This window comes from Stegastes partitus, unplaced genomic scaffold, assembly GCF_000690725.1.
Source record: "Stegastes partitus isolate 25-593 unplaced genomic scaffold, Stegastes_partitus-1.0.2 Scaffold100, whole genome shotgun sequence".
Lineage (NCBI taxonomy): Eukaryota > Metazoa > Chordata > Actinopteri > Pomacentridae > Stegastes > Stegastes partitus.
The window spans coordinates 690,292-714,313 of NW_007577831.1; the positions used below are offsets into that span (position 1 = coordinate 690,292).

Sequence of the window (24,022 nt, forward strand, 5' to 3'; positions counted from 1 at the left end):
TTCTTCACAAAATGGCAATTTTACAAATACAAAGATGATTACACAGTCGAGAAAAAAAGGATAATAGGTGCTTGATCAGGGTGTATGCTACCTAGAGATGAGCTCCAGTGAGCAGCGATTTCTGTTGCTATCTCTTAGGTTTTCCTCCAGAGCTTTTTTAGCCTCCTGACTTTCCCTCCTGACTTCTTGAACCTTCTGCTCCAGCTGTCTCCTCTCAGCTTCCCTCTCCTGTAGGTGATCACGCAGTGTGTACACTTGCTCCAGAGCAGCTTCCAAACGTGCACGTAGGTCCTGTGGTTTTTGTACGAGTGTAATATTAAGGAGGTTAAAAGTTCTTCAAAATGTTGAGAATATTGTTTCTTTGAAATATGTTCAATTATTGTACCTGTGTTTGTTTCTGATGTTTGGAGAGAGCATTCTGTACAGCCAACAAGGTAGTGTTCCTTAGAGAGGATTGGCCATGGAGAGGTGAGGATGACACACTTTCAGAGCCACAGCTCTCACTCTGACTGCTAACCAACTGGAAATAATGAGAGTGGAAAAAGAAGAGAAACAATGATCCCATCTGCTAAAAGAAAGTGCACAATTAAGTTTAGAATTTTGTTTTGTTCTGACCTGATGAACATGGAACAAAACCTTTTGGAGAGCTTGGATCTCTGTGTGGAGTATTTCCATCTCTGCTTTATCCTCTGCTCTCCTCATCTCCTAAGCAGGAAACCATTTCAGTGAGATAAGCAACATATATGGAGCAAGTCTAACATTCCCCAGACTGTAGCCCCCTAGACTACGAAGCAGTGGCCATTATCAAGCCTAATGTCCAGATTGCAGCTAATTTAGCAATCCTAACCACCCATCTGTCACCTCCCACTGCTTCACACTGGATTCCCAAGACCTACCATCCTGTCCAGACTGATCTGCATGGTGTTGAGGCTTGCATCCTTCTCACTGCTCTGGCTCCGGAGGTGCTTCAGAGTGTCAGTCAGTTCCAGGATTCTAGATAGACCACCATGCAGGGGAATTAAAAAGAGAGCATAATAACAAACACACACTCACACACAGAGTTCCCTGGGACATTGAAAAGAGACAGAGACTGGCGTGCACTCCTCCTAACAGACCATCAACACTATCATATTCTGCACATAGAGTCATGGGATTAACAATGGCTTGTGATGAGATCAAAAGCAGCTCAGATCCAGAATACAAAAGCATTGACATTCCTGCAGCCTTTTGACTGAAGTGTACAGATGATGGCACAAAAGACTTGATCTTTTATATCAGGACAAGAGCACGAGTTTTTCTGAAAGTAGCCTGAAAGCCTACATAACATAAAGTTATGAGGTTTCATCAAGGGGATTACATTTGGCTTTTCTTTGAAACATATGAAGAATGTGAGTTTTGCAAGCGATCAAACAATTCTACTATACATGACCTCAAGCCCAAAATTGATATTTCAGTTGAAGATGTATAGACGGGTGACAAATTATAGAAAAACCTTGAACCATTGACCCCTACACTGAGGGGATCTGGTGGCTCTGCTGTGCCGTGGGTGGCATTTTGTTGGCATGATTTGGGTTCACTTTAGGGTCTTGCTAGAGGGACAGGCACTGAAACCTTTATTCTGTGATCAAACATTTTCTGTCCTGATAGTTGTTTCCAGGATGACATAGTCCATATCCATAGGACACAAGGGGTCGCTGAATGCTTCGATGAGGATGAAAATGATGTGAATCACATGCTACAGCCTTCAAAGATTCCTGATCTAAACCCAGTTAAACCCTTATGGGAGATTTTATACACCAAGATGTTAGACAGTACTCTCCACCACCACTGTACTCTCCACCATCATCATAAAAAACACCAAATGCTGGAATATCAATTGGAAGAATGGTGGTCATCTCACCAGTGACTTTCTAGTCTAAATAATTAAACATTGAGAGATAAGTTGTGGACTTTCTTGATTATCTTACTGAATTAACTGTGAGACAGGATAAACTGGTCATTAAGCAAAATATAATTTACCTGTTGTCATTTTGGCTACTTTTTTCACAACAAGAAGCAAGTTCTTCATTATAGACAGGCTCAGATTAATATATAGATTTGAAGACAACTTTACCTGGAGTTAAGTTCAACTTTCTCTGCATCCCAGCGACCCTGAAGCTGCATGGCCTCTTTCAGCTTGTCCTTCAGCTGCCTCTCCAGAGCTGACATCTCCACACCACTACAGGTGCTCTCTTGTGTTACTTTGGCCTCTAAGTTCATACAGGCAACATATAGCTGGCGGCTGACAGCGTCACACTCGCCACGCATATCAGACAGAGTTCTATAAAAAAGAGTTATGTGCAAAAAGAATTAGCGAAAGTATACACATGAAAGGTCTGACAGGGTTTATTTCACTCTTACAATTATGAGCCATTTGTATTTGAAGCTCTATATCAGGGATCACTTTGAAGTGTCTTCAGTGTAAGTTACAGAACAGTCTCTGACACGACAAAGGTGTGTATGAGCAAAGCAATCACTGTTAGAGCAAATTACTCTTTAACAAAGAGATTTAACATTATAGAAGCCAAGTCTTCCTCAAGCCAAGAGCTCAAGTTTTGTCCTGATGGATGATTTCAACAGTGAACACAGACACCTTAAGCCATCTGTCCTCCCAGTGAGGAAACAATAAGAAGGGGGACCAGCGACCCTGTTGACCTCTTCCACTTTGATCCTTGGCTGAGAAAGATGGATTGTGGTCACAATCGTGAGTGTGAGACACAGGAGAGGTGGGGGTTCTTGTGAAATCCTGCATTGCCGGAGGGATTCTGGCAGTGCGCCACACTCACCTGTCAGTGAAAGTCCTTAGCTGGGTGAAAATGCTCCGCAGGGAGGCGGCCTGGCGCCACAGTGCTCTGACACGAGCCTGTTCACGGCTCAACCGCGAGGCGCACGTCTGCAGAGACAAGCAGATGAGGCGACTAGAGACTGCCGGGTAGGTGGTAAGGGTTGCTTACAGCAACCTTTCATTTTATTGTGATCCCAAACAGATGCAATACTGGAACTCCTGGACTCACACTGGCACACATACAAATAATTGGATTTCCCTGAATCAACAGATGTAGCCCATTTACAGCACGAACGCCAGATTGTTTGCACAAAATTTTCCTCCCCCTCAGCAGTTGGAATGTTTTCACAGGAAACAACAACTCAAAAATCATAGCAATGAAATGAACAGGGAATGAGAATGAATTGAGGAAACTGGCTATGAATGGAATTCCTACCCCATGTGAACTCAACAGGAGTTTAATTGCACAATCTCTCTGCAGAAAGGGATGAACTTGAGCTTTTCCTGTAGCCTCTCTGACTCGAGCACTTCATTTTTGTGGTTTTTCTCACCTCTTGCTCTCTGCGCAGATGGGCATCACACAACTCAGCGTCTTCATGGGCCTTCCATAAACTTTCTGTCAGCTCCTTATTGACAATATCTGCTTGGTCCAGTTGTTCCCGCAGCATAGAGTTCACCTGGCTGAGGCTGGCACACCTGGAAATAACAAATCTTATGGCAAAATGACAAGCAACTGTCCTGGCACCCTAATATAAACCCTATCACATCACCCAAACCTCACACTGCCAGCTTGTCACCCGTACATCTGCAGTCTTCAGATCCACCCATACCAACCGCACTTACAGGGTGAACATGTGTGACAGTTTTATAATGTCTGTGTCAACTTAGATTTAATTTCCACCAGATCTGCTTGTAGAGTCATTTACAAAATGTTTACATCATCCTCACACTCAACACACACCCTGTTACAGTAAGGCACGCCACACTGCTATGTTCGGTTATCTGTCTGAGACAGAGCCAAACCCTTGCTTGCATGTACGGGATGATATCTTGTTTAAAGGGAACTGAGATGTGGGGAAAGAGGGAATCAGTAATGCCAACATGTCAGTGATGTTTGTGGGCTTATCTTTACAATATACTTACATTAAATGGTGCTTAAGTGGGTAGAACTTGGTAATTCTGCAATGACTGATATTTTTAGGCAGTAAAAATGATCAGCTTCTGGCAAAGATTTTACCATGGGTATTTCAAATAAAGCTCTGTAATTGTATAAATCACAGGGTATTAAACTCTGGTCTCAACTCCAGAGGTTGGCCCACACTTAATGTGAAGCATTATTAAAATACTTTTGAGAACAGAGCCAACATAGCCCCACTAATTTTCTCTGACAAATTGGATGCTGAGGCTATCTGCCAAGGGCAGGTTCCACCTTCTCCCTGCAGCAGGGGCAGGGAAAAACTGAAAAGATCAGGCAACTGCTGGGAACATCTCTAGTTCACATATTTCTCAGAAATATTTCGACTTGATTTCTGCTTTTGAACAAGAAACAGAGAAAAAAAACAGAAGCAAATTTCAAACAGGCTTGTCCATGAATTTACTGTTCTAGGTCTACATCCAAATAGCAACTCCCCGCTGATGCAGGTTTTTTTTATTTTTGGACTCTAAACATTGTGCATTTTTTCCCTAATATGCATTACTTATGAATACAGCAGTTTTGTCCTTGGATGGGTAACCTGGCTACCTGCACTGCATAGTGCCCATCACTCACCTCTTCTGCTCCTCCTCCAGCTGAGCAGACTTATTCTCAATGGTCATGTTGAGCTCCTGCTCTGCTCGCTGCTGACGCTCAGCTGAGTCCAGGTGGTCCTGCAGCTGAACACACACACACACATACACACCACCTCTGCTGGCATCCTGATAACACAGTATATGGCAGCAGCAGCAGGTCTGCCTGATATTTATGAGGCAACACAATTAGAGTCTAAATCTACTACTAAAAATTCTTTATGGGGACTACTCAGCCAAGAATAATATTTGAATGAATTAAGTACACATAAATAAAAGCACAAATGTTTACCGGTGTGACTGAAATTCCTGTTTAGTATTTACGGCACTGCATTTACTGTCCGCCATCTAGTTTGAGCAGCCGAATTCAGAGTGTTCAAGTTCATTCACTATTTGTTGCACTCAAAAATTCCAAAAAGTGGGAAAAAAAACAATTGTGTTCATGACGTTGGTTTTGCGAGCTAAAATTACTTTTGTCCAACTCAGCAATAGTCAGACATGACAGAAAATGATAATGATGATAAAAAATTGTTTGATGTCTCAGTCTTGTTCAGTTACTGCACTGTAATGAGTGACCAAGTTAGTACTGATTATATACAGAGTACACAACCCATTTTGTACTTTCAGGAATGTTTGATTATTTTACTAGTTGGTAGAGCTATTATGAGTAGTTGATTAGTTGTCAACTACTAAATTAATTGGTAACGCTTCTTAAATCCAAATATTTTCTGGTTTCTTTACTCCTCAAGAACAGTAAACTTGATATTTAGAAGAAGTATAAAAAGACATTTAAAGATGTAAATCATTCTATCCATTCACACAGCCCTTTACAGTATTACTTTCTTTGTTGGGTAAGAGATTTTACATACACCCTGACTGGTAAAACCTAAAGTTTAAAAAAAAAAAAAGAAAAACAGCTTAATTAGAGTTTTTAAACACGCTAGCAGGGCAGTCAGTTAAACCATTTTATCCTGGTTGGGTGTAAGGAGCTGACAGGCCTCTAGATGACTCTGGTGTGCCGATTAGACTTAAGTCTTGTATGTTTATATCAATGCAATACTGATGCTTAAAGGTGATGCTGCTATCGAGACATACCAACAATCTTATCTTTTCAGATTCTGAAGTCTTCTCCAGCACCTGTTCTTCTAGTTCCCCACACCTCCTCTTGTACTGAAGAACCTAGCAGAAAACAAACATAAGGTCCATCATTAATGTTTACATGTAAAAATGTCTGAATTGTGAGATCCATTTCTATCCACCTTGGTCTGCAACTTCTGAACCAGCTGCACTTGTTTCTGCTGGGCTTCCTGGTAGACCTGCAGTTTTTGCCTGTAGGCCCTCTCTCTGTGCTGTAGTTGCATGGATCCTGGTGATACACTGTCCTGGTCTGAGTCCACTGCTGAGTGCAACATCAGCATCTGATCAAGCTAGACATAGTGGCAAAAAATAAACTTTAGTATGGAGCACATTACAATACATAGCATACATGCACTTTGCAATGATTTATACGCTAATTAGGTGCAGATTTGGTACAGTGTAATGCAATCCATTGCGGTGACAAAACTTATCATATTATATCTCACTACCCACTTTGTGTATCAAAGTTACACATATAGAAATTTTAAAAAATCCTTCCTTTCTTAAAATGGCCTACGTCCACACCATTGCTTCCTCTAAATGTGTGGATCTATACAGACTCTGTATCTCTCTTCACCCACCCCTCCATACTAATGGCAGCTCAAGCACACCAGCTCAGCTACAACTCTGCTCAAATAGTGTAAAACTACTCTACACTACACTGACACAGAACACAAGCAGGTTTCTGAGGTTTGTTACATATGAAACCCTGGAAATCTGAATCTGTGTGTTTGAGCCTCATTGGTGTGCTGCAGTTTCAATGAGGAAATGTTCAGCCATAGCACTGACTACTTATCTCACACATGACATGTCTTCTAGCTTTAAAAAAAAAAACACAACACAACATGACCAGGCATAAAAAAAAGATTTTCATCAGAGTCAGTCTTTAAACTATATATCCACTCTGCAGTTTATAAAGACAGAATTTATGGCAATGTAGCAGTTGAGCTAAGGGAGAAGTTTAATTTCAGGTTAACTGTTAGCAATTTTCAACTGGTTCCTTTGTTAAATTTGTTTGAGAACAAGGTTACTGCATGGGAGCTTTGCGACATGTATTTTTAAGGTATTCTACAAAAGCCTGTTCATGCTTAAAGGAATATTTTTTGGCAATAAGGCATTTGTGATTATTTATTACATGGTTCAGTGATATGAATGCTGAATTTCATCAATGCTGATAAAACTGAACATTTTCAGTATGTTTTCCACAAGAATAATCGTAAACATAGACAAATCTAGAGAGTAACAGCATTAGCATGAAGACCGAACAAAAAATGGCTTGACTTAAAGATGGGGTGACAATATAAACATCAGGCTATAGAATGTCCAAGTGCAGTATGTTTGTATATACATGTTTATGCATATGGTTGTATCTGACAAATGCATTGAACACTAGCAATACAAATGTCCTGGTCTTTCTTATTATGGACTCTCATATTCTGTCCCATATCTGAAATCCAAATGTCCTGTAACCTCTCAACCTCATACAACCTACACTCCCTCTGCACCACCCACTCTCTATCCTGGTGCCAGACACCCTGTCCTCACTAATACAAACCACATGGCCCTAGAGTACTACAACACACTGCATGCCTCCAGCTGCCCTTGCCGACTTCTCATTTAAAAAGAGAGGAAGAGAGCGAGAGCGAGGGAGCCCCCTCCCCTGCAACACACTCCAAACCACCATCCAAGCCCTTCAAATCAACCCTGCGACCCACTCCCTCCCTCCTCTCTTCTGTACCTCATCTCTTCTCTGGGTGCTTAATCTCTCCAGCAGGCTCCAAGAGAGCCAAGACAATAGTCTCACTGTTCAACACTGGACCCAGCCACTTTGCCACCATTATTAACACATTTTCAAATGCCCTTTTCAGAAATTTATACTACAGACTACACCAACGGCCATCATGCGCTTGGCTCTGTTCATTCGGTGTTTTTCTCTGAGGACCTGGAGAGCACAAAAACTTCTTTTACTGCCCGTTGTTGAGGTGACAGCTTTAGGGACTGAGAAGGGAGGAACAACATGGGCGGAGTGTTTGAAACACACAGAACTGCAGCAGCTGTGTTTAAAGGGACTCCTGGAAACAGCTGTGTGTGGAGCATTAGTGATTATGCATCTTTTCAAGTATTTTGGCACAGCTTTAGCAATAACACTGACTTACTAACAAGCATGTACTTCATAAATACACCTTCAATACATAGCAATAGCACATGGTGTTTACCATAACACATGAGCACAATCTACATCTGGAGCCTTGTAAAGAGATCCAGCACTAATACACTGTAACTCATGAAGATATATCAAAAGCAAATCAATTCAACTTGATAAAAAGACACTCATAAAAACAAAATACTCAATTATCTCTACATATTTGCTACTGATGAGACTCTGCTTGTATGTACACATACACAACACACAGGCCTGCCACTGGTTTCACACTGCTGCAGTGGTTAACAGTTCTCAGTGACAACACAAGGAGACCATGCAGCAACCTGCAATGCTAAAAACTACAGTTCCTCGAATGGCCACTTGAGGCTTCCTCCAAAAGTTTGTCAATTTCCATCAACCCATAGGTTATAACACATTACCGCTGAAATAAAAACATTTGCAGCCTTGTATGGTTTTTATCTCTGTAGCTATTTTCCCTGTTCATGACATAGAGGTTGTAGAGATTTGTTTTTATATAACTCCCCCCGTTTAAATAGTAACAATGCTAAAAGTTATGCATAACTAAGAGCATGGCCACTTTTAAAGACAGATGGGTTTCGTAATAGGACAGTCCATGGCCCAGAGACATTTGTGTGGCCCATGTGAGCTCTACGCATGCTCCACCTCTTTGCTCATTACTGGATTAGCTGGAAGTTAGGAAGTATCAGGTACTGCCAAGATGGCAATGGCCAGAGCCTTGATACCGAGCTTCAAAACGACTTTGCAGAAAACCTGTGGGGGACATTGTGAAGGGTTCATCCACCTTAATATACATTCCATAGGTGGTTATCTGCTGCAGGAGCTCAGGGCAGAAACTGTATAGACACTGTACTGTAATCGGCCCTTTAAGTCTTTCTGTTTTCATTGTAGTGTAGGATCTGACAGTTTCAACTGTACCTTTAACTCCAAGTGCAGCAAAACAACTGCAATCAATAGTTCCACCTATGTAACTTCAGCTCTATAAGCATGAAGGAAATAGTACAATGGAGGTTTGTTATGTTTGTCTATATGTCAAATTTTACGTTGTTGATGGTGAAGTTTGACTCTTCACACCGCAGTTTTTTCATGACTGCTCAGAAGTAGGTCCTTTTATACCCCTGCCCCAAAATGGGTTCTACAGGGTTGGCTCTTGCAGTTAGAGCACACACAAAGTTGAATTGCTCTAAAGTGGCTCACAAATTCCTGGAAAACGAGTGAATGAAAGAGATGCATACCAATGCCCCAACAATGCATTTTGGCAACATTTAATGTAAACAAAATTTTGGTTGCAAGAAAACTCCAAAGGGCACCTTTACCAGTGTATATCCCCCACCAAATTTCCATTACTTATATTACTATAACACATACACAGAATGATAGTTGGGCTTTTAGATCTGCAAACTGCAAGCTGTCCATAAGGTCAGTGTCGTCTCAAAACCTCTAAAATGGTAAATGGTCTGCACTTATATAGCGCTTTTCTACCTTTGCGGCACTCAAAGCGCTTTACAATGTTTCTCATTCACCCATTCACACACACATTCACACACCAATGGCGACAGAGCTGCCATGCAAGGCGCTAGCCTGCCATTGGGAGCAACTTCGGGTTCAGTGTCTTGCCCAAGGACACTTCGACTGTGGAGGGGCAGGGGATCGAACCGCCAACCATGCGATTAGAGGACAACCCGCTCTACCACCTGAGCCACAGCTGCCCTGGAAAAGAAATGGAAAAGAACAATAACTTTAATAGTTTCTGACATCTTTTTGTACTCTCTGAATTGTATGGCTGCTCACCCTGCAACACAGCAGGCAGGCCAGAACTGTTAAAGATTGTTCAGCATGTTCACCTACAGACACCTTGTTACGATTTTTACATTTTACCCTACATAAATCTCAGAGATTTTTGCCATATGGTCAAACTGTGATAAATACTATCATCGGTCTTTCACAGAGAGAGAATCTACAGTTCAGTTCCATCAACAACTACTTCTGCTGTACACTGCACTCTTCCTACCTTACTGTGCACTCAATGACCAGGTGTCCCTGGCAACTCCTCAGGGTCCCCGCCCTACCCTGATGTGGAGGGTTGTTTGCGCTTTTTCATACATAGCTGCAGTGTGTGGGCTTCTTGCCAGTGCCTCGCCCCTGCTCCACACACTACAGAGATGACGCTTTTTTATGGTTTCTCCCCAGTCAGCTGTAAAGCAGGAGGCCGGGGGCTGCTCTGGATTAGCCATGCTCCATGTAGGAAGCTCCCAAGAGGGCGCCACAACAGTCTGATGTGGAGACCCCCACCTTCACTACACCACCATCTACTCCCTTGCTCTGCTTGCATCATTAAATCTCATCACCCACATCTCCAAGTGAGCTTGAACTCGTTGTTCTTCACAACACACCCAACACAGTGGTGACTGTTAAAAGGAGAAAGAGAGAAGCAAGTAATCCCAGTCCTCTATCTGCCCTAACTCTGGGGCTTACAGGGCTTACTGGGGGCCCAGAAGTGTGCTCGCTAAACACACTTGCTATTTATGATCTGCTTCTGAGCACAACCACCCTTGAGCAGCCTCCACGGCTCCCTAAAGTGAGCTGAGCTCAGTTCCACTATAGCCCAACTTTTTGAGGTCATCTACTACCATTCTACAATAATGTTCAAAATGCAATTTCAACAAAAACAGCCTTTATGTCATGGTATGTTTTATGCTTCCATATGGTTGCTATGGTCTTTTTTCTTTTTTCATTCCCAAGTATCTGTTTCTTGAGCACTGCTTATGGTTCCAAAGTGTAAGACTTTTCAGGCTCTTGAAATGTGCTTTGAATTAGCTTTTTATATTTCTTGATATTTATGATTTGTGCCACTCCTTGCATTGTCTCTTTTGATAAATATTTCAAACAACATCAAGGGATAATCTTGCTTTGATTCATCTGCCAACAAGCAACAAGAGAATCATTTTCAAGGCCCTTGTGAAGGCTTTGGTGTTTGGGCCAAAACTTGTTCCCCTGCTCATGTGGTAGATCAAAATCCAATCCATTCAGTTACCAAGTTATGATGATAATATTCTCTCACTGACCTATTGTCACAACATTTGGAGATCTTGATAACCCACCACCCTATCTAACCAGTCAAATGGGTCTTGTGAAATGCATTTCTGAAGTTGTTTTTCTCCTCTTTTAATAAACAACACCAGCATTGGGGATTCGTTCTATTCAAATATAGATTTTTCAGTACATTCAGAAGCTGGTGCACAGTCTCAGTCCTCTTGCTTTCAAACTTTGACTCACCCAGAGCGACATCTGGCCGTGAGTGCGCAGTCCAGCCAGCATGTGAAGGGTTACAGCTGCAATCGTTTTCTCTGGCTTGGCCTGGGCCCAGAGGCTTAATAAAGGGAATTAATGGAGTGCACTATCTGTCAGATTCCTAAACACAGCTGGAGCGGATGTCCATCGCCCCCAAGCTGCCCAACAACTTACTATCCTACTTGAACAACATACCCGTTCCCCTCCTCCTCCCCTCATATTACCCCCTGAGTGCTGACTCCGTGAAAGAGCCCCAGCTGATTGTGAAAGCTGTTTATGTATCATCACTGACGGTAATTACACAATGTGGGATAACAAACAGGAGAGTGGAAAGGAGGAGGAGGAACTGCTGTGAGCACGTTACCATATAGTGAACTTTCTGGTCATGGAGACAGCTGCTGTGGTGGCATACAAGGAATACAAGTGATCTGTGTAAATATGGCAAACTAATGATGTATTCTGTGTACTCACAAGCACATGGCTGGTCTTGCAGCACTCCACACAAATGCTCCCTGGCGAGGGCAACACTATACAAAACCTACACATACATACATCCATTCAATCAGTTCTAGACTTCACATCTGATTAGACATTTTTGACATGTGAAAAGGAACTGAAAAGTATGCTTAATGTTTGACTTTAAAGTCAGGTAACATGAGAGCCCTAATGTCAAATGCTGAAAGGTTTAATGGAATACTTTCATCACAAATTCAGTATTCAGAGGGGCTTTTAAGCATATTTTCTCGAGGGAAGGCAATTAATTTTTACAATTTTCATTGATAGTTGAGAGAGTCAGACTTTTTGGCAGCGTTCCATTCAAACTGCAGCCTAAATGAATGGGTTTGTGCCAGCAGGAAAAACAAACTGGGGGGGGGGGGGGGGCAAGCATGGTAAAAGAAGACAGTAACGCAATCCCTAACAACCGACTTTATCTGCTCCAACTATGTTTGACAGAGTTCTTATGGAGAGACCCAGGAGATTCAAGATTCCAGAGGGCACCGGCAAAATGGCAGTTGTTGTCAGAAATCATTCAGCGAGAGTTATCTTTATCCAACTGTCACACTGCAGTATTGTGCCGGCAGCCGCTAAGTGTTCAGGCAGCAGGGTATGGATGTCTATGTATGAGAAAATGCATGCTGGCAGGTCTCCAAAAGCAACACAGAGGGTTCAGAATTCACCCCAACATGTTCTTCAACCTCCTGAGGCTGTGCAACGCACAAACTGGGTCAAGGTTTATCCTGGTTCAGGTGCAATTTTCTGGGGTCACCAGAGATCACGACGAATGACTTAAGAGAGACACAGACGAAGGCTTTCAGAGTCCAGGTGTGACTTCACTAGTATTGCGTTAATAGTCTTCTGTCAACTCAAAGAGAGTCAAGAAAAGCTGGGGAAAACTGGGAATTAGGGATGGTTTAGAACCACCACATTTTGTGGTGGATTGACTTCTGTTGACATTTTGACACATCAGCACAGGGTGGATGTTTTGGAAAGAAATCTAAAGAAATTTGGTTGTCATGTTTAGTATCAAGGATGGCACCTTGTTTCAAGCTGAAAAACTCAATTTTAAAGGAATAGTTTGTGGCAATATTTGTTGACATTCTGTGGATGTACTTAGAGCTTAATGGAAAATGCAATATCACCTTGATGTGTGCACACTAAATATGAAGTTATATTTGGGAAACAACATTAAAGGATAATCTTGATTTGATTCATCTGCCAGCAGGTAACAAGAGAATCATTTTCAGCTTCAGTAAGCTTAAGACAAAGACTGGAAACAACTACCCTGGCTCTGTTCAAAGACGTAAAAAAAAAAAATCTGCCACCACTAGTTCTGAAACCCTAATGCTCAATAATTATCCCATTATATATTAACGTGTTTGCATAATAATTTGCCCAATCCTGAAAGAAGTGGCTTTCTGGAGTCTTTTCATCATTGCGAGTTTACCAGGCAACGAGTAAAAACTCCAGCATCACTAAATCGGCTGGAAAATAACTAAGCAATTAGTACACACTCATCAGCCACAATACTAAAACCCCTTCATGAATATTGTGTAGCTTCCCCTCGTGCTGCCAAAACAACTCTGATCCATCGGTACATGTTCACAGGACTTCAGGAGGTGTCCTGTGGTGTCTGGCACCAGGATGCTCAGCAGCTTATTCTTTGGGTTTTGTGGGTTACAAGGTGGAGCCTACACAGATCGGGCTTGTTAGGGCACATCCCACAGATGCTGTGCTGGGATCTGAGGAGTTTAGAGACCTGGTTCTCGGGCTCTTTTATTACTCCTGGGGCGGAACGTTGCCACAGGACCTATCTTGGGTCCTGGTATTCAATGGTTTACACTTCACTTGTTAGTGTTTTCGATGTTGTGACTCAGAATACAGATGGGAAGATTTAACTCCAGGAGACTATACACTCCAACTGGGGTCACACCTTTGTCCTCAAAAGAACACACTGTGCAGTGCAAGATTCTGAACAATGTCCAAATTTGTAAGACAAATTTCAATTTCAATACGCCATATAAATTACCCAAGAAAGAAAGTTTAAGCTTGGGGAAACTGGGACAAATGCTGGTCTAAAATGTTTCTCACAAGATTTTTTGAAACTGCAAAAGGTTAAAAAACAAAACAAAAAAAAATTCATTTGCCATAAAGGTGTTATGGTTTCAAATGACAAATACATAGAGAATGAAAAGGTGAGAAAAGATCACTGATTTTAAAAACCAGTGACCAAAGTGAATTTTTGACCAACTCTCACGCTGACATTTGATGGTAAATATGTACTGATTGCTTCATCAAGAGCAAGTGAGAAATACTAATATAAGCATCAAAATCCTATGTTAGTGATATCATTACAGTTATATCATAACTTCAGCAGTTAATGTTGAGGGGGAAAGCTGTGTCAACATAAGACTGCTGGCCTGAACATTACCTTTATCCATTTGCCCTCGCCAAGGCAGAATGTTTGGCTCTCGGGCACTGATTAGTACACTGCAATAGCATTACACAAAAGCAAAGCTGCCAAACAATCCTGCAGAGAAAATAGTAAGGAGCAGACAGGAGCTTTCACTAGAACAGACGAGCCATGACAGGAGTCTTGTAATGAACCTACTGACTTCTGAGACACCACATAAAATATTCAGATTCAAATTACTGCTCTGTTGTTTGAGCATCAAAAGTCAGCAACACTTGCATGCATTTTTTCTGTTTAGTGCCTTTTCACACATCTAAAAATACCAACAAAATAAATATGCTATATATATCTGCCAAGCTAATTAAGTTATATTTATAGCCATGGTTTTAAAATAAGTTTCAATAGCAAAGCAAGCAGTTGGAGTTCGTTAGATTTAAGCAGTAGAATGAGGGCAGTGTTATCACAAATGGCTGCTTTGTGCAACGTGAAAAATGAGCTTTTTCTTCAACAGTCTCGAGGGAGGAGGCCAGTGACCTTCACAATTTTCCCCCAAAGCTGCAGCCACTACATGGAGGGGCAACCATGGGGGCAATGAAGGGAGACGCCGGTCCTCGTGAGCACAGGGGGTCTGAGTCTACCTGAACAGACCACAAGGAAACCCTTCATGAACCACCCTCCCCTCTCTTATTTACACTTACAAACACATACACACATGTATCCAGACGCGCACCCCCCCACACACACACACACTCATGTACAATGGATGCTTATGCAGCACACTAATATGTAATTAAACAGAAATATATAAAATATGAGCATGTGCAAAGGTACCTTAACTAATCACGAGTTTGTAAATTTAGCCCAGTTCCCCCTGCGGTTTTCAATGTAGTACATGCAAAGGTGTTTCAATCGTGCTACACTGTTTGTTTGTTCAGCCTCAAAAGGCTTTCCCTGCTGGAAAAAGTAGTGCTGCACTGATGTTTACTGTAACCATATTCCATTTCAAATGCATGTAGCTTTTTGCAGTCAATGCTCTAGTGTGGCTGACCCTCTTGATCTCATCTCCAGACAAAATTGCATAAATTTACCAACTCCTGTCAAAGCTGCCTTAACATCTGTCTTAACATCCCACATGTCAGGTAGGAAACACGGCATGTGTCGGAAACAGTAAACGCTTTCTGTACAAAAAAGTAGTTAGAAATATTAAGCAATGAGGCGTGAGTCACAATGGTAACACATATTGACAATAACATAATAATTAAGTATAGAAGATGATATGGGTCAGCAGTACTTACCTTGTTGAAATCACCTGTGGATTCCATTTAGCCTGTTATCTAACTTTTGTTGACATCTTAGTTTTTTCCCTCCCTTTGCAGAACAAACATTCAGCTAGAATAGCATGGGTACTACGAATGCTAAAAATGTAAATAATGTTCCACAGCTTGACCTTGGCCTGAGAATGTGTTGCTGCCTTGTGTCACTCGTACCCTGTCTGTGAGACTGGTCTGTTTGACTAGCGGCCGGTCACGGTCCATCTGGCTGGGAGACAGCTGCTCCCTCAGGGCCCTGCTCTCCTCCAGCTCTGTGACCTCAGAGCGCTCACCTTGGATCAGGAAACAGAACACGCTTACAGAAGTGTCAATCTTACCACATGGGATATACATTAATAACTGATATGTACCAAGACAGAGTTATTTGGATTCAGCTTTTTTGTGTGGGCATTACAGTTAAAACACCTTCCTACCAGTGGATGGCTCAGCCAGATTGTGCATGATTATCTGGCGGATCCGAGTGGAGACAGGCGTAGTGGTGGCTCCGGATTCTTGTCCATCACCTTGAAGCGTCAGACTTCTCTCTCCTGAGCTGCCATCAGATTGAAGCAGAGACTCCTCCAACTTCTAAAATCACACCAATCATCCAGACATCTCACTAAGCGGAGCACAAAAGGCCCAACACACTGAGGTTAGATTATGATGGAAGAATAAATATTCAAATCTTAGACTTAAAGGACTAGTGTGCAGGATTTAGTGGCACCACAAAAAGGCCTGTTAACTCCAGATCTTTGGCATTTTTGGACCAATGGGATGTGTATCTGCATGCCTGCATCATGGCTCCACATGGAAAAGAATTGCTACAGGAATTGAAAAATCTGATTGTGTGACATCACAAAGATGGAATGACAGATACAGGTCGATTGATGAACAACTAGCACACATATACCGCAGTATTCAGGAGGTATGGAATGAGCCATAGTACCACTAATCACAGCTGCAGTGATCATCCACCTAAAATGACACCACTGACAGTGTGCTACCTGCACAATCTAGCTCTGTAAAACAGACAGGCAAGTCATATTTGGCCCAGGCCTATCAGAGTTTCAGTGATAGCTCAGACAGTGTGAGGGACATTGTATAATGTTAACCTCTATAGACAGCATCCTAGAGAAAAAAAAAAAAACTTGGTGTTCTTTGGCACAAATCTACAAGATGACACATTTTTTAAAGTGTATAAAAAGAAGTCTCCTGAAAATTGGGCACACTGTGGTCGGATGAAACCAAGCTAAATTTGTTTGATTTAGACAGAGTCCAGCACAGTGAATGCATAATCCTGAGAGTGAAACATGGAGGTAGGACTGTCATGATACAGAGCTACATGAGAGCAAAAGGTGTTGGTGAAATGACATTTAAAGATGGTATCATGAATGCCTGTGGCAGTACCAAAATACTGGCTGGCAAGATGACTTCCATTCTGCAGATGCTTGGCTTAATAGAAATATTCCAGCATGACAACAATCTAAAACACGGTGCCAAAAACACACCAGAGTTTCTAAAAAGGAAAAAAAGTGAAAACTGTGGCAAACATTGTGGTTTAGACAATACTCAGATTTAAATGGTGGTAATGAACAAAATTTTGTTGCATTGAGTTCCTACTGTGGAGCCAGTAGTTCCAATTTTGTAAATCCAAAGAAAAGATGAGATAAAACTTTAGTAATCCCACGGCGAGGAAAACTACAGTGTCACAGCAGCAAAGGGGATAGTGCAAAAATTCAGAACATCAGTCAAAAAAAATTAAGCAAGACATATGCTGGGCACTTTTGACATGAGTATCACTGTACTACACAAATTCTTTCATATATAGAAATTCTGATATTGCACAAACTCTTCCGTGAGGAAATACTAATTTTGCACACATTAGTGTGTATGTCAATAGTTTTTCATTTTGCACAAGAACAAATTCTCTGTTGTTATTTTTTTAACTTAGACTAATGCAGCTACAGTGTTGAATGCAGATTGTATTGAACCATACGTTTGATGTGCACTCACTTCTCTTGTTTACAATAAAATACAGTATAAAACAGTATAATAGCATAACAGTGACTTTACTTGACTTTCTAATAGGAAAAAATTCACAGACACTTTTATAATTAGTGTAGAATTCGGCCATTTTTTGTACATTTCCGCCTGTGCTGTTTCTGCTATGTTACAACAGTATAAAACAGTTGTGTTACCAACCTGAATCACAGCCTCCAGTCCAGGTGAGCGACCACCTTCCTCCCGTTGAGAGCTCATTGCAAAACTGTCCTAGCTGTAACAATAAAATGTTTTGCCCTAGTATTAAACCTCCAACAGCTACGAGACAGAACACTGCCAACGTTAGCTAGCGTTTAGTTTGCTATATGCTAATAAACAGAAAGCGGTTAAAGGTTGAGTCAAACAAAGCAAAAACATGTAACGACACGAAGTAAAAACATAAAGTATATTAAATTCAGTTGCTACCTGCACAAAGAAAACGCTTAAGAGTTGAGAAAATAAATCACTGACAGAAGTTTGAAGGGAAAAAACTTTAGGAGCGACAGCAGCCATGTAGCCCCGATACGATCTCAGTCAATGTTGCTATGGTGACTACGCGCTTCCGGCCCGTTGCCACGGAAACAGAATGCTGGCTTGGGCGTTGCCATGGCAGAGCAGACGCCCCGAGCCAAGCTGCTGGATTCCGATGGGTTAATGATCAATACAATAGAACTAAACAGTGCTTTCTCAGGAAGGATTTACATCAGTTGACTGCTTTATTCGTAATTGAAGCATTTTCAACCAATACAACAATAACAATAACTACTAATAATAACATTAACAATAACCACATAAACTATTTCTACAAAGATTTAATGATTCACACGTCCCATACAATAGCACAAAAGGAATTCCAATCTCAAACACATGATACAAAGTATAAATAAGCAGCCAAGCACAGCCCTAAAAAAAACATCCAAGAATACCTGAGGATCATGTAACACACTATTCTAGGACACAATGACATCCCGGGATAAACATTGCATTTGCATTCTATCATAGATACATGTCTCCTTGAACTCTTTGATCTTGAGTTTAGTCTTAATGGGACACAAGGCTGCTATGTTTGCTCTGTATGAAAAACCTCAGGCCAGTGGGATGGATCGAGGAAGATGGTGCAGACACCACTGTAGAACCAAAGTCTCGGAAGGAAGCACTCCACGTCCCAAGTGTTGGATGCTCGGTTGTAAACCTCTACCTCAACCCCGTAGTCCCCCTCCATACCTTTCCAATGACCTCCAGTGACAAACAACTTCCCATCCAAGGAGACAAGGCCACCGTTCTCGTGGAGCATGTGAAGAAGCTGGACCTGAAGAAAGGGTAAAGGTGAAGGTCAAATTAAAGTGCATAAAGCTAGTGCAGATGATTGTGTTAATATGCTTGCAGTCTGCAGTGATTTCTAAGCCCACCTTCTGCCACATGTTTGCATGTGGATCATATGAGTAGACTTTCTTGGTGTTGTCAGCAACCAGATAAATAGTCCCGTCCACACAGACGGAACGAGGAGAGGACAAATACTTAGGTATGAAGGGTGAACATATGCTGATCCAGTTATCTACGTATAAAAAAAAAAAAAACAAATATATTCATGAGCATTCATACTGAATTATATATCTGGGTTGGATTCTGTGAAAAGGGATGGAAACAAAAAGAATGGCACTTAAACCAGTGACTCTATCATGGTTCAACAGAATGACATGATAAAATTCTTTAACTGCAATTGAGGTGGAACAAACAAAACCGCTTTAACCGCAAAAGTTCATCACTAATGGTAAACATTCAATATCACCAGTGTAGATTTTAAGGAGAATCACAGGGATGCATCCTCCTCCATATTGAGAGAACATGCATTTGTCCACTATATATTATGGCAGACAAGAAGCAAATTGTTGCATAAAATTCACCAAAATACAGGAAATTAAGTGTTTTGATGCCCCCACTTAATGCCTGTCAAACAAAGTTTTAAGTTATCCTAAATTCTGACACTAGTCAGTCTGAAGTGTCAATTTGTGGCCCTCTATATCCTAATATACACACGTGGACAAAATTGTTGGTGCCCCTCGGATAATGAAAGAAAAACCCACAATGGTCACAGAAATAACTTGAATCTGACAAAAGTAATAATAAATAAAAATTCTATGAAAATTAACCAATGAAAATCAGATATTGCTTTTGAACTGTGGTTTAACAGAATTATTTTTTAAAAAGTGTGGTACACACCATGTTACCAAACAGCACAGTGACCACTTGTAACCCTATAAATAGGCCGACTGACTGATTACAAGTTTGTAGACACCTGTGATGTCTACAAGTCTAATTAGAGGACACACCTTGATTGAACATGTCCCTATGGTCACATTATTTCTAGGGATACCATCATTTTTGTCCAGGCCTGTTTCATGAGTTTATTTTTTAAATAATTCTGTCAAACCACAGTTCAAAAGCAATGTCTGATTTTCACTGGTTAATTTTCATAGAATTTTTATTTATTATTGCTTTTGTCAGATTCGTTATTTCTGTGACCATTGTGGGTTTTTCTTTCATTAACCGAGGGGTACCAACAATTTTGTCCATGTGTGTAGTTACTAAACACGACTAACAATCAGCCCTGAAAAAACACACCAGTTAACCCCATATTAAAGAGCACAGAAGGAACAAAGAATTGTGTAAGAGCTTGACAGAGCTAAACTGGCATTTTTCAAAAGTATCTCACTGGAAAGGGAACTGCTAATGAATCCAACAATAGGGCAGCAGGCATTATGGAAATATTGTGTAAATTTCACAAACAGTTGTATTTTTGTTGTATTTAATTCTGTGAATCTGTTTGCCATTTCGGATTTTTAAAAAGGAGTTGACGGAATTTTAGAGTTTCTATCTGACAGCATTGATTTGGTGCTGCAGCATCCTTACCAATGACAGGGTTGTAGCACTGCATTGCCAGTGCGTTGTACTTCACTGCACATGACCCAATCACATAGAGCTTCCCGTAACAAGCAGTGGCAGTGAAGTTAGTCACATATTTTAAGGCGGGGCATGTCAAGGCCCAGGTGTCGTTGTAAGGGTCATAGTGTTCAACCTCAACTCGATCCAGCGTTGTTCCTAAAGGGGAAAAATTAAGTTGGATAATGTCATCATTAACGTTAAATATTCATATTTAAAAGGAGTTGCAGCGGCTTGCATTAAATATATGCACCTTCCTAAAAACTATCACCTCAGAGGACCAGAGGTGAGCAACTCAAGAGCAGCTGAGCACTTGGAGTTTATCCACAGCGCTGCAGGGTTAGGGCACCACATTCAAAAGTGATATTTATTTTCTTACCTCCGATGACGTAAATCTCCCCGTTCAGAGTTGCTGACGTGTGGTTAGTCCGAGGCCGGAGCATGGGTGCCACAGTAACCCACCTCCCCTCTCTTGTGATGTACTTCCAGGTCTCTGTGGTCGACCAGGTGTTGGTATTCGAACCTCGCGAGCCCCCTGTCAGAAAGACAAAAGCACTTTGTCAGAACTCTGATATTATGTTACATTCCTCACAATCGCTGGAGCTCCATTCAGAGCTGTTTCTTTACTATTTGCCTTTAAAGTTTTTCTGTTCAAAAGTGGTGAAGACAGGTGTCTCACCTGTGACATACACTTCGTTGTTTAAGGAGACCATGGAGTAACCCCACTTGTTGGCATTGGGGAAATTAGGGAGTTCGTGCCACTGTTCTGTAGAGAAAAGCAAAGGAGACTTAATGTTGAAAGTCACTGAGACAATGAGGCAAACTATCTCACAAATACAGTATTCAAATGACAAATGTATACGAGAAAAATCCGGCAAATATGCAAAAATCCTCAAGGCCCATTTAAGTGTAAATAAGTCAGTCGGGTTATTGCTTGTTGGCCTGAAATATAACTTTTCTGGCAGATCTTCAACTTCTGGCCGGAGCTGTCATGCCTCCACATAAAACCAGAAATCCTAAAATGGGATGCAACAATCTTTTCCTTAACATCCCATGTGAAAAACATAACATGGATGCCTTCCTCCAGCCTGCACAATAAAACGCTTATTTGAGGAACTGAGATGATGATCCAATTTTGTCACATCCAGACCACATTTCTGCAGAGCCATTTTTCTGTCAACGCTGCATTTAACGATCTGCAACATCTGCCAAACTGTTTTGAGGAATCACACAGACATTCCCAACAAATTTGGAGATTACAATGGAACCTGAACTTGAATTTCTGATAGGGGAAATAATATTTTTATTACTAGTCTTTGTGTTGTAGAAGGCACAGTTCCTGGACAGCAGCCGCTGAAGTCTTGGGTCTCTGTCCTCGTCCTCATCTGAATCGTCTTCATCATCTGAATCATCCAGAGATCGACCTCCCATTACAAAGAGCACTTCTTGCAGGTTTGGTTGTGGACTCTGAGAGTTGAGTCTGTCCAGATATTCTGGTGCCAAATCCATTTTCTAAAAAAGTGAAAGTGATGATTGTTTTTGGAAAATTTACTCAATTTAAGCAAACAAAGACAAAACACAAAGAAATGTGAACTGCCTCACCTCTTTGTGAATTTTTTCCACAGCCTCCCTGCAGCTGGGAGAGGCCTGAAGCAGACTGTCCTTCAGCAGAGTGTCAGCCAGGTAGTCCAGGCTGAGCAGAAAGAGACGAGACAAGGTGAGGAGCTCAGCAAGGTGGCAGAGTCGAGACTCTTTGTGGTGCCGAACCCATTTCAGGATGGCCTCCACACGAGTGCACTCTGACCGGATTTGTAGTCCTTCGTCAGACAGGCAGGCGACCAGTCTGTCTTTTCCCAAAAACAGAAACTCCTCACCTTGTTGAACAGCCTCGAAGTTCTCTAGGAGGAAGGCCCATGCTTTGGCCACCACCTCGGGGCAACCGTGAAGCTCCCCAAACTCCAGGATTCCCAGGCAGTTGGTGGCGTCAATCTGGTGCTGGAGGTATCGGCTGCACACGGTTCGCACTGTCTGAAACTGCAGCTGGCTGGAGGTGCAGATCAGCCCCTCCACATTGCTCTGGTTGATGGTCAGTTTTCCTGTGTAGGCGAAGTCGAGCAAGCAGCTGAGTATATCGGGGTCGACGTCGTGAAGCTCCACTCGTGCAGCTATGCTCTCCACAAAGTCCCCTGAGAACATGCAACGGAAGTACATGCTGCAGAGGGCCAGCACGCCGCGGTGACAGGGGAAATCTCGACCGCCGGCGCTTAGTGTTACATCAACAAGTTTGGGGTGAGAGCAGAGTGAACGCAAACCCTCCAGGATGCTCTGAGGATGGGAGGACAGGCAGAAGTCCAGATCATCCACATTGCGCACCATGATGAACTTCAGTTAAAAATATGGGTTGAATCTTCTTTGAGGAAGGACGGTCAACAACTTCAGCACTTACCTAAAAGTATAAAATAAATGTATAAATACAAAGGAATAATTATTAAAACTTATCTAAACCAGGGTTGAACAACTGATTGATTTCAAATGAAAATCACATTTTGAAACAATGCAAGCAGCAAATCGCACAAGCTGCAATTTATGATATCCATCTGTTGGCCATTGACCCTTCATGTTTGACAGCCATGCTTTTAATAGTATCTAACATGACAATGCTCCATTGCATGCTTTAAATCTGTGACACAGTAAATATTGACCTTAACCTTGACTTTAAAACATCATATCACAGATCAAATTTTAATATGTCAAAAAAATTTAGTTAGAAATTTGTACAAACTCTAAACAAGTATTTTTCACAAAAAAATCTGCAATCATTTCACCATAAAGTCTAATCTCCTATTCCAAACATTAAAAATCAAGCCCCTCTGATAGTAAATCTTACTTGAAAAATACATTTTAAGCAGCATGTCGATAAAAACATACAGAACAACATGTGATCTGTGTGAACAGTTTGTTATTTATGACTTAGAGAACAGTGGTAAAAGCCAAGGCTGACCAGTCACTCTTATTAAAGAAAATGCCATATCTTTCTAATTGTGGCATCGCTGTATGTTGTTACGAGAACCACAAAGCACTTTTGGCTCTCCACTGGTATAAATCTAATGTTTCCTCAGGCCAACAATAAATTACATTTCCTGTCATCAAATACTGTTAAATTAACCAAAGAATCAACAAGAAAAAACTCACCACAGAGGCACAGAGTGGAAATAATGGCTCATCCTTCCAGTAAAACAAGTTGATTGTCGCGGCTGCTTAGATCAACATGGAGTGAGCAGCATGGTTGGAAGCTTCTGCCAAGTCATTGGGGTGGACTGCATGTCGTTCACGTAGTTATTTTTAGGTCTGACAGTGACGCTGTGCTAAAGTCAGATTCCAAACAACATGTATGGGACCCACAGCTGCTGTTACAGGCACATATTTTGGATTTTCTCAAACAGGCCCTGAAACTCACAAAGGAGATAAACAAAGTAGCACCAAAAATTCTGAATGTAATTAATGATAAACCAATTAATAGTAATGCTATGATTAGTTGCTGTTTGTTTAATAGGGCTTATGGTGTGTAAACTTGATTTAATGTGTTTTTTTTAAAAAAGTAA

The 24,022-nt window shown here is 41.5% G+C and overlaps 2 protein-coding genes across 3 annotated transcripts in view; both read right to left on the reverse strand.

Moving 5' to 3' along the window:
* crocc2 (ciliary rootlet coiled-coil, rootletin family member 2) overlaps positions 1-18,061 on the reverse strand; it is a 38,544-nt gene extending 20,483 nt beyond the window's left edge. The window contains exons 1-13 of the mRNA XM_008277555.1: positions 17,643-18,061; positions 15,875-16,028; positions 15,618-15,733; positions 5,869-6,036; positions 5,705-5,788; positions 4,593-4,696; positions 3,376-3,520; positions 2,826-2,932; positions 2,114-2,320; positions 897-993; positions 616-705; positions 386-520; positions 92-291 (exon numbers count right to left, since the gene is read on the reverse strand). Coding sequence (XP_008275777.1) covers positions 92-291; positions 386-520; positions 616-705; positions 897-993; positions 2,114-2,320; positions 2,826-2,932; positions 3,376-3,520; positions 4,593-4,696; positions 5,705-5,788; positions 5,869-6,036; positions 15,618-15,733; positions 15,875-16,028; positions 17,643-17,699 — 1,664 coding nt within the window. The 5' untranslated portion in view covers positions 17,700-18,061. The remainder of the gene's footprint in view (positions 1-91; positions 292-385; positions 521-615; positions 706-896; positions 994-2,113; positions 2,321-2,825; positions 2,933-3,375; positions 3,521-4,592; positions 4,697-5,704; positions 5,789-5,868; positions 6,037-15,617; positions 15,734-15,874; positions 16,029-17,642) is intronic.
* A 116-nt stretch (positions 18,062-18,177) lies between these two features.
* Positions 18,178-23,711, reverse strand: klhl30 (kelch-like family member 30). 2 transcript variants are annotated; one of them, XM_008277554.1, is made up of 8 exons: positions 23,613-23,711; positions 22,023-22,745; positions 21,731-21,932; positions 21,100-21,186; positions 20,800-20,955; positions 20,391-20,579; positions 18,890-19,035; positions 18,178-18,789 (listed from the first exon to the last, which is right to left on the reverse strand). In XM_008277554.1, exons 2-8 carry the CDS (start codon positions 22,629-22,631, stop codon positions 18,541-18,543), a joined length of 1,638 nt encoding a protein of 545 aa, XP_008275776.1. In that variant the 5' UTR covers positions 22,632-22,745; positions 23,613-23,711; the 3' UTR covers positions 18,178-18,540. The 2 variants fall into 2 exon arrangements, with proteins under 2 accessions (XP_008275776.1, XP_008275775.1); XM_008277553.1 differs by having other exon boundaries at positions 22,023-22,866.
* Between the last annotated feature and the right edge of the window lie 311 nt (positions 23,712-24,022).